Genomic DNA, 18,051 nt, shown 5'->3' with positions numbered 1-18,051 from the left:
GAGTCCCTGCCAATGAACCAATCATCTGAAGAGCAAGCTTGGTTGTAACCATAACACACAATCACCTAGACGGAACACTCACAGCTAGACCCCTTTATTATCGGCCTTCTCTTGTACCTGCTGTGCATTTAGCAAAATTTTTCGAGCAAACACTCACAAAGTCTCGAGGCAATTTCTTAATTGAAGAATTTATTGGTCTATGTTCATTACCTGAGGACTTCCAAGACAGCAGTTCAAAGGGCGAAAACTTGAAGCCTTGAGGCACCTCCCTGATTGGTTAAAGGAGGTTGAGGAGGAGTTGATCGTAATGTTCGGAATCTGAGGCTACAGAATTCAATAATGTCTCCAGAACAGTTCCTTGAAATCACTCTACCAACCCATCGGTTTGGAGATGGTAGATCAACATTCTTAATGTCTTTACCCTCAGTAGTCCTTGATCTCTAAGGATTTATTGGGGTATTACCACCCAGAAAAGGACTTTCATAAGGTAATTCACTCGTTTTGCTCATACTCAGGGTGATGGGATTCTGCCTAGGGGGAAATAAACCTCTCCGGATGCCTTTGTCATCGAACCATGCCTGCGGTCTTTCTTTCTGAATAACATCAAGGACTGCTGAATTAGTAGGTTGCCTCGCCTGCCAATACTGATAATATAGGAGCTCCAAGGAGAGAAGCACTGAACAGTGTTACAGAGGCAAGAACATTCCAGGTCTTAACAATTCCGGACGACACTCTGAGTCCAGGGATGAACAATTCTACTGTCTGGGGCAAGTCAGTGATTGTTTTGCCTCCTGCACAAAGTATTGTCACTGTCTCAGTCACTCGGGTTCCACCACTTCTCCATTCACCACGGAGAGTTGTTCATAGACATGGCTAAGGATAAGATTAAGTCATAGAAGTCACAGATTCTGTGACTTTCGGAGACCTCTGTGACATTTACCACTTCAGCCCTGGGGCAGCGGGTGGAGGCTCCTGAGCTCTCAGTTGCCATGTGTGGCCAAGGAACCAGCAGCATTCAGCCACCTCTGGCGGTGGGGGTATGTGGCCCTCCAAGTGGCTCTTGGCCGTGTGGGGACCCAGATCTCTGAGCTGCCACTGGCAGTGGGAGCCGTGGAGCTCTCTCACATGGGCTGCAGCAGGGGCTCGGGACCTCTGAGGTGCTGGGGCTGCAGTGGGGGCCACAGAGCTGTTATCTGCAGTGGCAGTAAGTGCTGGACCCTCACCCGTCCTGAAGTGCGGCTCAGGCTCTCATACTCCTGATGAGGCTTTAATCTTCCCCATTTCAGTCGCCCCCGCAGACCCTCGTGACCTGTTGGTGACTTTTACTAAAACTATCTGTGACAAAAAACCTTAGTCATGACTATTCAACTGGTCTGCCCCTCTTCCTGAAAAAAATTGTGTTGTGGGCCAGGATATCCCTCCCCGGGTGAACGCATTCTGGATGCTGTGGAGGGTTGTGGTGAATGCAGGCCCATGGACCGATTCAGGCAGTCCGATTCAAAACATAGAGAATCCCTCTAGGCAAAACCTTAAGTTACAAAAAGATACAAAAAACAGGAATACACATGTAACCCTTCTGCGCGTCAGAGTTGGCAGCAACAAGGGCCGGGTTCAATATCTAGGGGTTCCATTCCAATAACACAATGCAAACCGGCTCGAGCCCCCACCTAGTGACCTGGGACAAATATATACCACCCCCGCTGGGCGCCTCCAAGAGGCAATACTTCCCCTCTCGCAAGCACATAGTCTGAGTGTAGCAAAAGTCTTTTAATAACAGAGAGAAACAATGTGGCATTATGTTGGGGAAACACCACCAACCGGATTCATAACACAACCCATGAGCAAAAACAACCCCACCCCAGGCAAATTGGGGCATGCCCTTTTCCCTTTGGTTCTTGAGTCCAGCAACCCCTAAAGTCCAATGCCCCAAAAGTCTCTGTCCCTGGTCAGGGCAGCCCCAGAGTTCGAAAGTTTATCGGCGGAGCTTTACCTCCCAACCTGGGTGGAAATGGGACGGGGGTAAGAGGCACCTTACGTGATCTGAAGCTGACCGCCCCATAGCTCCATAGCGGCGCTCCGCTCCGCTCCGCCAGCCGCCCCACAAAACTCCTTCGCTCAGCTGCGCTCCGCTCCACCAGCCGCCCCACGAACTCCTTCGCTCAGCTGCGCTCCGCTCCACCAGCCGCCCCACGAACTCCTTCGCTCAGCTCCACGGCCCACAAGCAGCTCCTGCCATCCACACACTGCTCCGTGTCGAACTGCTTCGCCAGCCGTCCCGCAAACTGCTCCACAATATATCTTCAGGCTCCCCCACTACTTAACACAACACTCAGTGATTTCAGCGCTTAGGTGAATTCAGCTTATAATAGGGGAGCCCCAGTGCTGGTGCACTGTCAGCCCAAAGTGAGCTCAGCAGCCTATAACTAGACTTCTAATGAAATCAAAATTAGCTCTGATATTCCACAGTGGAGAGAGGAGGAAGTGCAATTAGCATGTAAGGCCCTCACCAAGGGGCCCATGCCACCAAGTATTAATACTTGTCCCCAGCCTCTCTCCATTCACACAGTTTTGGAACCCATGACCCTTGCCTAGCGAGTGCTACTTAGATGATGGTGAATCCCTCCATCGTAACAAAAGGCCACGTACAGTTCCAAGCACAGTTCCCATAATCAGGGTAATAACAATTTATTCTTCCTGCCCCAATAACAGAGACACTGGGGATCCCACAGCAGCCAAAGTGACCATTTGGGCAGCTATGGTCTCATTCTAGGCGTGGTGGGTGTGCCTATGCAAATGAGATCGGCCCCTGAAGTTCTTTTCCACAACTTGCCACACCTCACCACCAGATGTCAGGGTGGAGCTCATCCTGACACTGCTTACATCCTCCCCCCAGCCGAGACTTTGTCGTCCCGACAAATCACACTCCCTTTATACCAACTCATTGGTTTCCTCCAAAGGGCCTCAGGAAGCCCACTTTAGCTTCCACAAGCCTGTGTGCTAAATGTATTGGCTCCTCACTAGTCACCCCAGGTGCATCATAAGTTAACCGTTTCACTGGTCTTATCACCCTGTCTCGTCTATTGAGAATCTCTGTTGCCGAAGTAAGGGGAACATCCTCTTGAGTGACGGATGGAGAGGCTTCCCTGGAGGGTCCCTCGGCTACTGGTGTAGGCCCCTGCACTCCTAGTTCTAACGCTGGAGGGTCCAAGGTGCCCAGGACATCCTCTACCTGTCTGTCCCCATTGTCCAATAACCTGTGTGTGTCATCACAGGGGGGTCTCATCAGCAGCACCGGGGTATCAGAAAGGGGCCTAAATAGTTCCGCCATTGGGTTTAGGGCGGAAGAGGGAAAACTCTCGTTTGGTTCAGCTGATCGAGACTGAAATCTTGTCTCCATCCCAGGATACACCAGGGTTGTGTCTTCCTCCTCAGACTCACTCTCAGATGTGCAGAATAGGGGTAAGTTAGCTGCAGGGGGCCCACTGTCTGTGTTGGATGGCGGCTTTGGTCTAGCACCTCTGTTCTGCCCGGCGGCCCTGCCGTGGCCCATCTCACAAGGGGTGCTTACCAATTCCCCCACAGGGAGCAAAAGGTTTCTATGCACCGTCTTTATTTGCCCTGGACCGTCTTCAGGTTTGATCTTGTAGACCGGCAGATCTCCCAGCTTTTCCATCACCAGGTAAGGTATTGCCTTCCATCTGTCAGCTATCTTGTGTTTGCCAGCAATACCCAAATTTCGCAGCAGGACTCTGTCCCCCAGCTGGAGCTCCTGCGAACGCACTCTAGCATCATATCGATGTTTGTTGCGGTCTGCGTTCTTCCGAGCCGCAGCGGTAGCTAAGCGATAAGCATCCCGCAGCTTTTCTCTTAGTCGGGATACATATTGCTGATGAGTTTCATAGCTATCTCCATCCTCTGATACACCAAAGCACAAGTCTATGGGTAATCTTGGTTCTCGCCCAAACATCAAGAGATATGGGGTGACTCCCGTAGCATCGTTCTTTGTGGCATTGTAGGCATGCACCAGAAATGCGACATGCTGGCTCCAGGTTGCCTTCTGCTCTGGTCGCAAAGTTCCCAACATATCTAATAGGGTTCGATTGAACCTCTCTGGCTGAGGATCACCTTGGGGGTGATAAGGCGTTGTCCTAGACTTTTTAATTCCTGCTATCTTCAGCACCTCCTTCAGAAGGTGACTCTCAAAATCCCGCCCCTGATCAGAGTGTATCCGAGCCGGGAATCCATAGACTGAGAAATATTTGTCCCACAATACTCGAGCAACGGTGGTGGCCCTCTGATCACGTGTGGGATATGCTTGTGCATACCGTGTAAAATGGTCAGTCACTACTAGAATGTTTCCAACATTCCTCTTGTCTACCTCTACAGACAAGAAATCAATGCATACCAACTCCAAAGGTTTGTTGCTGGTGATGTTCTTGAGATATGCAGCCCTCGTGGGCAGAGTTTTCCTTTGAACACATCGAGCGCAAGTCTCACATTTCCTGCGAACATCTTCAGCCATTCGGGGCCAATAGAACCTACTACGAATAAGTTCCAGGGTCCTCTCCATCCCTAAATGCCCAAAGTCATCATGCAGGGCCCTCATGGCCAGGGCTCTGTACTTTTTTGGCAGTACTAGTTGTGCTCGTTGTTTTTGTAAAGGGTCAGTGGTCATTCGGTGTAGCACTCCCTGAATCAGTTTTAGTTTGGTCCATTCTCTCAATAGTAGTTTACCCTCCGGGTTAGGTGGGACAACCACAGTTGGGCTTCGCCCCTCCCTTTTGGCAAGTAGTGTATCACGAATGTCAATATCTTGCCGCTGGGCTTCTTGCCAGTCAGCCGCATTGAGCATGGGCAAAGGAGATTGGTCTAATGCAATATAGTTCACCGAAGCAGAAGGCATGCATTCAGGGGGCAGGCCCAAAGCTTCTGCAACACATCCCTGAAAGTCTTCACGGGCCTCTGGCTCTCGGCGACTCACACTGCAAATAGCTCTCACTCCATCTGTGGGTATCACAGCAACTTCTGGAGCCTGCGGACGCCTGGACAATGCATCTGCATCTACATTGCTTCTCCCTGATCGGTACTGAATGCTGAACTCATAGCTAGCCAAGGCGGCCACCCATCTCTGCCCTGTAGCATCCAGCTTAGCACTTGTTAACACATAAGTCAGTGGATTGTTGTCTGTCCACACCTGGAACTGAGCACCATACAAGTAGTCTCGAAATTTCTCAGTGATGGCCCATTTCAAGGCCAAAAACTCCAGCTTGTGGGTGGGATAGCGAGTTTCACTATCAGACAATCCTCGGCTGGCAAAGGCTACAGGTTTACATTTGCCTTCCACTTCCTGGTACAGGACTGCTCCCAGACCCTCCAAACTGGCATCAGTATGCAGGATAAATGGTTTGCTTGGGTCAGCAAAAACTAGGACTGGAGCATGAGTTAGGCAAGTAATGATTTCTTGAAAAGCCCTTTCACATCTCTCATCCCACCGTGGCCCAAATGGTGCAAAGGGGCCATTGTGTCTCTGCACAGGAGGCTTTGGGGACCTCCCCTTATTCTTGGACTTAGATTTGTTCTTGCTGGACTGATGTCCCCTGGTAAGATCATTCAGAGGCTTTACAATCGTAGCATAGTTTTTCACAAATCTGCGGTAGTAGCCACTAAATCCAAGGAAGGTCTTGAGTTCTCTGTAGTTACTTGGACGTGGCCATGTAGTGAGTGCTTCTATTTTATCAGGATCAGTACTCACACCTTCTTGGGACACAATGTGACCCACATACTTCACTGAGGTTCTGCAGAACTGGCATTTGTCAATTGAAAGCTTCAGACCATAATCCTCCAACCTATCAAGCACTTTAAGAAGTCTTTCTTCATGCTCCTCTAAGGTTCTTCCAAACACAATCAGGTCATCCAAATAAACTAACACTTGCAGTAAATTCATGTCTCCCACAACTTTCTCCATGAGACGTTGAAAGGTGGCAGGTGCTCCAGAAATCCCTTGGGGCATGCGTTCAAACTGATAAAACCCTAATGGGCAGATGAAGGCTGTCTTCTCCTTATCTTCTTCTCCCAGAGGGATCTGGTAGTATCCACTTCGAAGATCCAACACAGAGAACCACTGGCTTCCCAGCAAACAGTCTAAGGCGTCTTGCACTCGAGGCATAGTGTACTGGTCGACCACCGTACGGCTGTTTAGGGTGCGGTAGTCAATACACATCCGGATTTTCCCATTCTTTTTGCGGACTACCACAATGGGTGAGGCGTATGGGCTGCGGGACTCTGTAATGATGCCATTCGCAGCCAGCTCCTGAAGATGATGTCGCACATCTTCCATCTCAGAGAGAGCAATCTTCCTAGATCTCTCCCTGAAAGGTCGAGAGTCATGTAGTCTGATATTGTGCTCTACTCCTTTTGCACATCCCACATCCCACTCATGCAGTGAGAACACCTTGGATCTTTCACAAAGTTTCTTCCTCAGGCGATCTTTCCAGTCCTCGGACACTGGTGAATCTCCAAAGTCAAACTTTGCTGGGTCTATTGCCGGAACTGGAGTTTCATACTGGGGTTTTACAATCGACTCAGGCTCAAAGAGGTCTGCTATCTTTTGTCCTTGCTTCACAAAAATATCACGACTCGTTTCATTAGCAATCAGTATAGTCACCCTTTCCTGGGCTTCAGCAGGTAGGGTTATGACTCCACTGGGGACCAGCACTCCTTCAGGGAGCTCTCCTCCCATCGGCTGCTCTATCATTGCTAACGTCCCTTTACTGCCTTTCAGACAGGTACTCATGACAAGCACTTCTTGCTCCGTCCTTGCAGGCACTACTAAGGGGGTTGTGCCCGCGTACTTCAGTGCCCCAAGCGGTAGCTCAGATGTGTCCCTTTTAGCGCTCTCAATTTTCCTATAGGCTTCAGCACAAAGCGTATGGATCATCAGGGTATTCAGGTACTGGTCCCCAGCCCGCCTTCTGCAGTAATCCGCGAGTACCTTGAAGAGACTGGAGTTGGTCCCTATCAGCACAGACACATCAGAAGTCCCTTTAGGGTCAGGGCATATTAAGGCAGCTGTGTCTACCTCTTCTCTCACCCCAGCAACCTCCTCTGGGAATTCCAGGTGCACTATGACATACCCTTGATAGGGGTATTCATCCATGCTGAGGCCACATAGGCCAAGGCCAGTCAGTGGCTGTATAGGCAGGTGCCTAAGCATCTGTTGGTAGAATGACTGAAATATAATAGTCACTTGAGATCCAGTGTCAAGAACTGCTTTACACTCCACCCCTTCGATCCTCACCATGACCTCTGCTCGAGGCCCTATCAGTCCTGCAGGGATCCCAGCTGGACAGTCTTTTCTGGGGGAATCTTCAAATCCTGCAGACCTGGGGGGTCCCCGTCCCCAGACCCTCTGGCAGCTACCGGATCTCTCCCAACTGATCCTCAGCTTTCCATACACTAAGGAGGGGTTTTCTTCATTACGGCACTTGGCAGCACTGTGTCCATCCTGACCACATCGGTAGCAGAAGAATTGACCTTTCCCCCTTCGCCTGGGGGGGATGGTGGCTCTAAGTGCGGGCTTCTCAATCGCCACAGTTTGAGGCTTCTTATTCCTAGAAGTCTTAACTCGGTCAACGGTACTTTGCAGCTCAGCTATCCGTTCCATCAGGACCTGCATTTGTTGGGCAAGTTCCTCTCTGGTGCTCACCATCAGTACACTGGCCATTTGCAGTGGTGTTGTGCTGGCTGGCTCCGATGTTTGGGCTTCCCAAAACTCACTGGCAGCCTGCCTTTCTTCCTCCTCTCGGACCTCTTTTATCAGCTGGGAGTAACTTGGGGGATGTTCCCGTCGTTCTCTTAGCCGGAGATGAAGTAGAATCGGGTTCTGATACTGAGTTCCTCTTACAATTTGAGCCAGTCTGGTCTGATTCATCTGCTCAGCAGTCACTGCTCCCCTCATGACAGCTCTCTGAAGCAGTCTCTCCAGTCTCTGTATGTAGGCTGAAGCCTTCTCGCCCTTTTGTTGTCGGGAATTAAGGAACTTACAGTAGCTGTCTTCAGGGCCCTCTACACTCCCAAAGTTGTGTTCAAGGGCCTCTAGGCAGTCCTTCACACTGACCCCAGGGTCAATGAGCTTCAGGGTGCGAATCACATCTAATGCTGGGCCGCCAAGGCTCTCTATAAGGCATCTTCGCTTTTCTGCATCTGGTACGGCCCACTCTTGCAGCATTTCAGTGGTATGCTCTAACCAGGGTTCAAACTCCTCCTCCCCAGCAAATAATCTTAACTTACGACAAGAGTCTGACTCAGCATGGGGCAGCACAACCTTTTCCAATATTTGCCCCAGAGCTTTTGTCCAATCATCAGCCGAGGCTGCAGCCTCCGAGCTAGAAGCTGCTGAGCCAGGGCCCAACAAACCTGACATATTAGCCATTATACAAACAGTAATTTCCTCAAAATATAAGCACAAACAAAAAAAATATATAAATTGTTTCCCAATGTAGTGGATCACTCAACAGGTGCTTGCGAGGGGTACTGACCCAGGCGATCCCGGACGAGCCCCCCAAAATGTAACCCTTCTGCCCGTCAGAGTTGGCAGCAACAAGGGCCGGGTTCAATATCTAGGGGTTCCATTCCAATAACACAATGCAAACCGGCTCGAGCCCCCACCCAGTGACCTGGGACAAATATATACCACCCCCGCTGGGCGCCTCCAAGAGGCAATACTTCCCCTCTCGCAAGCACATAGTCTGAGTGTAGCAAAAGTCTTTTAATAACAGAGAGAAACAATGTGGCATTATGTTGGGGAAACACCACCAACCGGATTCATAACACAATCCATGAGCAAAAACAACCCCACCCCAGGCAAATTGGGGCATGCCCTTTTCCCTTTGGTTCTTGAGTCCAGCAACCCCAAAAGTCCAATGCCCCAAAAGTCTCTGTCCCTGGTCAGGGCAGCCCCAGAGTTCGAAAGTTTATCGGCGGAGCTTTACCTCCCAACCTGGGTGGAAATGGGACGGGGGTAAGAGGCACCTTACGTGATCTGAAGCTGACCGCCCCATAGCTCCATAGCGGCGCTCCGCTCCGCCAGCCGCCCCACAAAACTCCTTCGCTCAGCTGCGCTCCGCTCCACCAGCCGCCCCACGAACTCCTTCGCTCAGCTGCGCTCCGCTCCACCAGCCGCCCCACTCCACCAGCCGCCCCACAAACTCCTTCGCTCAGCTCCACGGCCCACAAGCAGCTCCTGCCATCCACGCACTGCTCCGTGTCGAACTGCTTCGCCAGCCGTCCCGCAAACTGCTCCACAATATATCTTCAGGCTCCCCCACTACTTAACACAACACTCAGTGATTTCAGCGCTTAGGTGAATTCAGCTTATAATAGGGGAGCCCCAGTGCTGGTGCACTGTCAGCCCAAAGTGAGCTCAGCAGCCTATAACTAGACTTCTAATGAAATCAAAATTAGCTCTGACATTCTACAGTGGAGAGAGGAGGAAGTGCAATTAGCATGTAAGGCCCTCACCAAGGGGCCCATGCCACCAAGTATTAATACTTGTCCCCAGCCTCTCTCCATTCACACAGTTTTGGAACCCATGACCCTTGCCTAGCGAGTGCTACTTAGATGATGGTGAATCCCTCCATCGTAACAAAAGGCCACGTACAGTTCCAAGCACAGTTCCCATAATCAGGGTAATAACAATTTATTCTTCCTGCCCCAATAACAGAGACACTGGGGATCCCACAGCAGCCAAAGTGACCATTTGGGCAGCTATGGTCTCATTCTAGGCGTGGTGGGTGTGCCTATGCAAATGAGATCGGCCCCTGAAGTTCTTTTCCACAACTTGCCACACCTCACCACCAGATGTCAGGGTGGAGCTCATCCTGACACTGCTTACACACATGTCCTCCAGGACAGTGAATTTCCAAGCCAAAACAAAGAAATCCAAAAGCATTTTCTAGCTAGATTTCTTACCAACTGTACAGGAGTTGAAGGGCTTGCATCCTTGATCTGTTCCCAGCAACGGTATTACACAGACAGACAAAGGCTTTCCCCCCCTCCAGATTTGAAAGTACCTTGTCCCTCATTGGTCATTTTGGGTCAGGTGCCAGCGAGGTTACCTTAGCTTCTTAACCCTTTTCTGGTGAAAGGATTTTCCTTCTGCTAGGAGTACAACACGTAAGAACTGCACAGTCAAGGAAGGCTGACTTTTTTTACAGATTGTTTGTGAGCATACTCTTCCTCCATGCCATGGGTAACTGGGGAACCATGGCGCTCACAGAACTTCTGGTCTTCCTCCCAAACCGCATCCCACTTAGTGCTGGTTCACATACTCTCTGACAATTTGACAGTTCCCTGATGGACACTGCAGGCCTGAGGAGATATCGTCTCTTGTGTCTGCAGAACTTTGCGTGAACTTTGTGTCTGCAGAACTTCTGCAGGTGTATTTGACTACTTTGTCACGAAGCTCTTTCATTTTGACCCCATAAATGATAGGGTTGAGCATGGGAGGGATGAGGAGATAGAGGTCAGCTAAGATGATATGAACATAGGGTGCGATGTCTTGACCAAAGTGGTGTGTAAGAATGGAGAAGACGGTAGGGGTATAATATGTCAGCATCACACAGATGTGGGCTGTGCAAGTGTTAAGGGCTTTCTGGTGGGCTTTATGAGAGGAGATTCTGAGGACGGCCCTGATGATCAGACCATACGACAGGGCAATGAACGTCAGGTCAAACCCATTGATTACAAACATTAGCACAAAACCATATATCCTGCTGACTCTGATGTCCCCACACACCATCCTCACCATAGCTATGTGCTCACATTGCATGTGGGGGATAATGCGGTTGGCACAGAATGTCTGCTGACTCAGGAGCAGGGGCAGGGGCAGAATGAAGAGAACAGCTCTTATGAAACCTGCAAGCCCTAGCTTAGCTATTTGTGCATTGGTGAGGATGGTGGCATATCTCAGAGGGTTACATATGGCAACGTAGCGATCGAAGGCCATTGTCACGAGGGTGGATGAGTGCATCACAGAAATCGTGTGGAGGAAGAACATCTGGGTGAGGCAGCCAGCCACAGTAATGCCTTTCAAATTGAACCAAAATATGCCCAGTGCCTTTGGCACAACAAAGGTAGGTGTGGCAATGTCTGTAAGTGCCAGCATGCAGAGCAGGAGGTACATCGGCTTCTGCAGAGTCTGTTCCTTACCTACAACAGACAGAAGTGTGACATTTCCCAACAGGCTGATAATGTAGAATGTAAAGAAAGGGATGGAAATCCAGATGTGGGCAGCCTCCAGGCCAGGGATGCCCATTAGGATGAAAGTTGAAGCGTCAGAGTGGGTGAAGTTGAAAGGTGCCATGAAGCAGTTGATGCATCGATATGACTCAGAAATGCTCAAGGTGCCTGTAAAGGGAGAAAAGCACAGCAAGGGGGTTCTTATTTGTAAAAAATAATATGGTAAATATGTTACAGTTATGAACATTCTCGGAGTCTTCTTGAGTGAGGAGTGAAGAACTACCGACGATGTCACTCCCTACTTTCCATAGATCTAGAATACGGAGGGAACCGTTTGTTTCAAAACTTGGTTTCCAGACTCGTTTGTGGGAAGATTACAGACTCCCCAAAATGGAGTCCAGAGTTATGTGGCCTGGTCACATGGCCTTTTAGAGTCATATCATCCACTACGTATAGTCTGTCTGAAGCATTCTCAGGGAGGCTCACCAGGTGGGAGATAAGTTTCTCTAAAGGCCTATTGTTTCCCCCAAAGTCTCATTGCCCTGAATAGGCCCTTCCCAACCATCTATCTAGACTGACATCAAGTTCCCTAGTGGGCGTTACTCACTTGTAACTACATTTGAAATACAGGGAAGTCATCAAAATTCAGAACTTTTGACCAAAATCATCAATACATACAAATAGGATAACCATATTCAGAAAGTCATAACTTTTCCAATAACATCTTACATGACCCATCTTGCATAAACTGTATCATAATTATGCTATAATCATATCATCATATCACAATGAACAATATGGGGTACATTGTTACAAAAATATCAAATGTTATTTCTACCAGTGAAATGCCTGAAGTTACAGAACAACAACAAATGGAAACAAAACTGAGTAAAACTTGTGACACCCAGATTGTAGTTCTGTGGCTTGCCATGGGAAAGAGACCCTGAAACTCCCCAAACACACTCTGCACCACGAAAGGTCCCAAAGTTGGCCTTGGACCAACAAACACAAAGAAAAAAATAATTTCAACAGCACTGCCCACCTGTCCACCTACATGCTGCTTTGCAACCCTGTGATGTTCCCCTCTGGTGTTATCTGGACTGGTGATCTGGTTGGTCACCCCAGTCCTTAGCTTTGGTAGCCAGCCTTACCCTGCTCAGCTGTGAGAACCCCACTCCTGGGCTGTTCACGCTCAGTCTTTGACATGTAAACTGCTCTTTGGATTATGCAACCGAATGACACTAGCCAATATCTCCTTTCCCAGACACAACCTTACTCTTGCAGTGTGCAGGTGTGCCCGCAGGGCACTCCAAGCTTATGTGAGTTTGTCAGTTTAAGAAAGAAATGGAAATGCCCCAGGCTTGTTATCCCAAGGGGAGTCTCTTACACGCTTCAAACCAAACACACTGCTTCAGATAGAATAAACAACAAATGTATTAAGTACAAAGATAGAATTTAAGTGATATTCAGTGATTGGCAAAAAGTCAGAGTGGTTACCAAAAGAAAAGGAAATGTAAGCACACTGTCTAAACTCTCAATCCTATTAGACTGGGCAACATCTAGATTAAGGATTTTTCTCACCCCACTGGATATTGCAGTCCTTAATATACAAGTTTCCTGTGTAAACCTGGGCCAATCTCCCCTGTTGGAGTCTTGTCTTCTTCTCAGTGGGGGCAGGAGAAGGGCCCAGTATGTGTCCGCTCTGTCTGTGTTATAGCCTCAGTCCATGTGCTTGGGGGGCACAAGTCCAGGCATGTCTGGGGAGCATTGCTGAGTCTCTCCAAGCAAGGTTGAGCAATTCCCTCTGTGGAGCTTCGTGCACGTGAGTCATTGCATTGGAGCTCCCTTGCTGGACAAGGGCTCTTGATGGGTTGTTTGACACCCTGCCTGGGGATTGGTCACTTTCCTTGCTGTTGCCTCTGGAGAGCTAATATCTGACTTATTCCCCAATTTACAGCATGTTTTAGTGACCACCATACAACACCATAATCATAACTCCATATTCATTAATGATACACATGTATGGATAGAGGCATGATTTCAACAGATCATAACCTTTCCCTGATACCTTACAAGGCATGTTTTCTATGTAAAATCATATTTATATGAAAATGAGGACTATGGCGGTTACAGGATGCTCCCCGGTGATAGAGAATGTCTCACCTCCCTACTTAGTTTGCTACAAGAGGGTTAGCCACCGACTAGCTCAAAGGCAGGGTGTGTTATCGCTCTCTTGGCACCCAGCCTTCAAGGCCATGAGGCGGTGTCATAAATATAAAGTGAAGGGGAAAACTCCTCTCACCTGTAAAGGGTTAAGAAGCTAAAGGTAACCTCGCTGGCACCTGACCAAAATGACCAATGAGGAGACAAGATACTTTCAAAAGCTGGGAGGAGGGAGAGGAACAAAGGGTCTCAGTCTGTCTGTATGCTGGGTCTTTGCCAGGGATAGACCAGGAATGGAGTCTTAGAACTTTTAGTAAGTAATCTAGCTAGGTACGTATTAGATGATGATTTCTTTAAATGGCTGAGAAAAGAATTGTGCTGAATAGAATAACTATTCCTGTCTGTGTATCTTTTTTGTAACTTAAGGTTTTGCCTAGAGGGGTTCTCTATGTTTTGAATCTAATTACCCTGTAAGGTATCTACCATCCTGATTTTACAGAGGGGATTTCTTTACTTCTATTTACTTCTATTTTTATTAAAAGTCTTCTTGTAAGAAAACTGAATATTTTTTCATTGTTCTCAGATCCAAGGGTTTGGGTCTCTGGTCACCTATACAAATTGGTGAGGCTTTTTATCCAACATTTCCCAGGAAAGTGGGGGGTGCAAGTGTTGGGCGGATTGTTCATTGTTCTTAAGATCCAAGGGTCTGGGTCTGTAGTCACCTAGGCAAATTGGTGAGGCTTTTTACCAAACCTTGTCCAGGAAGTGGGGTGCAAGGTTTTGGGAAGTATTTTGGGGGGAAAGACATTTCCAAACAGCTCTTCTCCAGTAACCAGTATTTGTTTGGTTGTGGTAGCAGCCAATCCAAGGACAAAGGGTGGAATATTTTGTACCTTGGGGAAGTTTTGACCTAAGCTGGTAAAGATAAGCTTAGGAGGTTTTTCATGCAGGTCCCCACATCTGTACCCTAGCGTTCAGAGTGGGGAAGGAACCTTGACAGGTGGTGTGCCTCAGTTTCCCCATTCAGACACTGCAAACCAGGTTTCTATGCTATGATCAGATTTAAATCTGTTTGCAGCTATTAACTATGAACTAGACTTAACATAAGGTTTAACATCAGTCCTCAAATTCTTATCCCAAAACTTTACATTCATACCTTTTTTTTAATCACAGATGGGTGTTTACATGTATTTTTATGCTACCACGCCGTCTGTTCAGATACTGCAGTGTGAGGTTGGTTTGTTCCTTACCCATGGTGTCCTTTGACTCTCTCCCATGTAATCAGTCAATGGCTTGTCTTTCCCTCCAGTGTTCCCGTCTGTGTGGGCTATTAATTTAATTGTGTCTCTGGAATTTTGGTGCCTCAGGGTCTGGGAAGATAGTTTTTCAGGGGGATCCTGCACATTGGCTGGCTCTTTGCCACCTTTCCCTAGAGGATGGTGATCTGAGCTCCCTGAAAATCAATAAGGTTCTTAAAAGGAGATCTTTTTTTTTTTTTTTTTTTTTAAGTAAAAGAATCACACCTGGAAAATCAGGATGGAAGGTAACTTTACAGAGTAAATAAAAAAGTAAAACACAGAGGATTCCCGACTGGGCTCAGCTTCAAAGTTACAAAAAACAAGAATAAAACTCCCTCTTAGCATATGGAAAATTCACAATCTAAAACAAAAGATAACAAAGGTATTTCCCTGCCTTTACTTACAATTTGTGTAATTGTAATGTATCATTTCAGGTATCTTTTCAGGAGATGATTTATCAGCTTGGTCTCTGTCTCTCTCTGTGTCCAGAGAGGGGACACACAAAGAGAGCACAGATAAAAACTCTTCCCCCCACTCCAGATTTGAAAGTATCTTCTTCCCTTATTGGTCCAGTTGGCCAGGTGCCAACCAGGTTATCTGACCTTCTTAACCCCTTACAGGTAAAGGGACTCTGTACCTCTGGACAGGAGGGATTTTATGTTACCGCATACATCAAGGTTGTGACCCTTCCCTTTATATTTATGACACAGTCTGTGTACCTGGGTTCCCAGATGCTGATGCAGCCTTCCTTCTAGTGTCCTCAGCATTATGCCCCAAGTGACGAGTGGGGAGACATTCCTCTACCCCCACTATTCCTTCCCCAGTTTCCTCCTCTGGGCCCCCTCCTAAGACACATTTCTGTGTGCTCCATAGGAAGTGATCTTTCTTTTGTTCAGCTGCAAAACTCTGCCAGTTAACAGCTGAGACAGTTTCCTTACTCACTGACAACATCTCCCCTGCCTCTGTGCCTGAGGGCATGTTGCCTAGTCTCAGCCCCCTCCCATACTTGGAAGCATCCTGCTTCCGTGTGTTACAGAGTGACAGGCATCCTCACTCACCTCAGTGGTTTCTGAGATTCCCTGCCCCTTCTCTAGGCTCTCCTCTGGGACACATTTCTCTATACTCCCTAGACTTTGTCTCTGGTTCAGCTGTGACCTGCTGGAAGCTAACAACCTGGACAGTTCTCTTCCTGGAAGGTATTACACCCCATCCCTTCCTGATGTGATGTTTCCTCCAGCTTGAGTGCAGGAGTTGTTCTAAACCACCCTCCCGCCTGGAAGCATGTGGCTTCCCCCTGTTGCAGAAGAATCAAGGAGACTCTCTCCCATTCTATCAGCAGTTCCTGAGAACTTACCCTTTCCTTCACTGGTCCCAGGATAAAACTCACTCCTGCGGCAGGCAAATACTTTAAGCTGAGCTGCACAGAAAAAACATGAGCACGGAGCAGGTCGACGAAGAGGTGTTCCATTACTCCACAGTCCAAACACTTTCCAGACCTTCCCACACCACAAGGATTTTACCTAGTGGTATAAGGAATCTGCTTTCGCCCACCCTCACAATCTCTGCCATGTGGCCAGGTAGCACCCTGGCCTTTGGGACCACATTCCGCTGAACCAGAGAGATATGAGCTCCTGTATCCCTCTGCCTCAAGTACTCCATCCATTTGGAGAGCGTTAACATGCTCCATGTCTGGTTCTGCAGAGGCTAATCTCCTAAAACCAATATGATTAGTTTCAGTTGCTTGGGGAGTTTCTGGGGTGAGGACAGCAGAACTAACATGAACTATTGGTTGCCTGCTTCCTCCTAGCACAGGCCATTTATTCCTCAAGTGATCAGTGGAATTACACTGACAGCACCTTTTGAGCTCTTCTGCTTTTACAGGAGATTTGGGATGGGGGTTAGAGGAATGTTTTTGGCTAAGAGAATGTTTAGGCTCCCATCCCCCTACTGTCTTCCCAGGGGCAAAATGGGACCCTCCCTTCCCACCAGTTGTCAACCCCTCTTTCTGTGGCCTGCCCTCAATAGACACCTGAGTCTAATCGAAGTCATCAGCTAAAAAAGCCATCTCAGCCCCAGACTTTACATCTTTGTCCCACAGACACTGCTTTACTTCAGCCGTACTTAGTAAATGCTCTTGAGCAACAAGTCCAAGTATTTCTTCAAAACTTGCCACCTCTTTACCCCTCACCCATTTTCTCATCCTCTCCAGAAACAGAGATGCGGGGGCTCAGAGGGAGCAGACTCCTCTCCCCCCTTGAAAAAAATGTTATCCTATTTGTTTTGAAGGTTTAAGCCTGTGAGTTTGAGATATCAGCAACTTTTCTGTCAGTTCTTCTTGGGTCCTAAGAAGCTCACCCATCCTTAGAGGCCACAGGAGAGCTCCACATGAAGTCACTGGAGACTCAGTGCTGATTTAAATCAGGGCATTTATTTAAGTCACTACATGTGGATTTAGGGGGAACTCCTGGATCTGTTGGTAATTTGGCCTTTGATCTCAAAGGGGACCAGATTCACCCTGAGTGTTTAACTTTTGGCTCCCGGCTGTGAAAATCACGGCTTTGGGTCCTGCTGCAGAATGTGCGATTCTGTTAGGGTGCTGAAAGAGCCTGAGGGGAAACCCCCAGTTCATGGGGTGCTCTGAGACCGGGAATGAAAGTTGGGAATTTCAAAACACAGGGGCCCTGATTTTGCTCTCAGAGAGGACAGTGTCAATCTGGAGCGACCCAGTGAAGACAGAATGTGAAAGCAGAATATAGCCAGTGTGTGGCCCATTCTCGTTGTGAACTCTCTGGTTCACAGGTACCCACTGCAGAGGCTTTGGCTGCATTTCCTAACAGGGCAGTGACATTGCTGAACTGGAAAACTTGAGCGAACCAGAGGAAAAACCACACAGCACAAAAAAAAAAAAAAAAAAAAAAGGAAGTTACTGAGACAGATAGAAGGAAACAGGAAGAGAAAAGGAACTAAATTTAAAACGCAATATTTGTCGAAACTCTTTCCAATACATTTATAGTTCCAATTTGACCAGGTAAATCCCTTGGTGTTTCCGAGAGTACTAAAAACTCAGCACTAACCTTAATGCAGAAACAGGCAAGTCACCGCAATCCTGCTCAGCAGAGAAAGGAAATCTCCTTATGGCTACTGCAAGGCAGAGGCTTGAGAATCAGTTTGTGAATGTCACATGGCTGACACTTCACATGCTGCACAGCGACCTTTATGATCCCCCTGAACACTCCACGCGAACTGTCAGGTTGCCCAGGACTCCCATAGAATTCCCTGGACTCTGTGAGCAACGGGAAAAGCAGAAAATAGACCGTAGAGAACTTCAGCCTAAGAGCCCCCCTGGGAGTGA

At 48.2% G+C, this 18,051-nt stretch overlaps 1 protein-coding gene across 1 annotated transcript; it reads right to left on the bottom strand.

Moving 5' to 3' along the window:
* Positions 1-10,309: 10,309 nt before the first annotated feature.
* Positions 10,310-11,398, bottom strand: LOC140917587 (olfactory receptor 52P1-like). The gene has a single exon (XM_073360767.1). It carries the CDS (start codon positions 11,360-11,362, stop codon positions 10,310-10,312), a length of 1,053 nt encoding a protein of 350 aa, XP_073216868.1. The 5' UTR covers positions 11,363-11,398.
* Positions 11,399-18,051: the final 6,653 nt, after the last annotated feature.

Source organism: Lepidochelys kempii, chromosome 1 (assembly GCF_965140265.1).
Source record: "Lepidochelys kempii isolate rLepKem1 chromosome 1, rLepKem1.hap2, whole genome shotgun sequence".
Lineage (NCBI taxonomy): Eukaryota > Metazoa > Chordata > Testudines > Cheloniidae > Lepidochelys > Lepidochelys kempii.
This window is presented reverse-complemented; position numbering and strand designations above follow the sequence as displayed.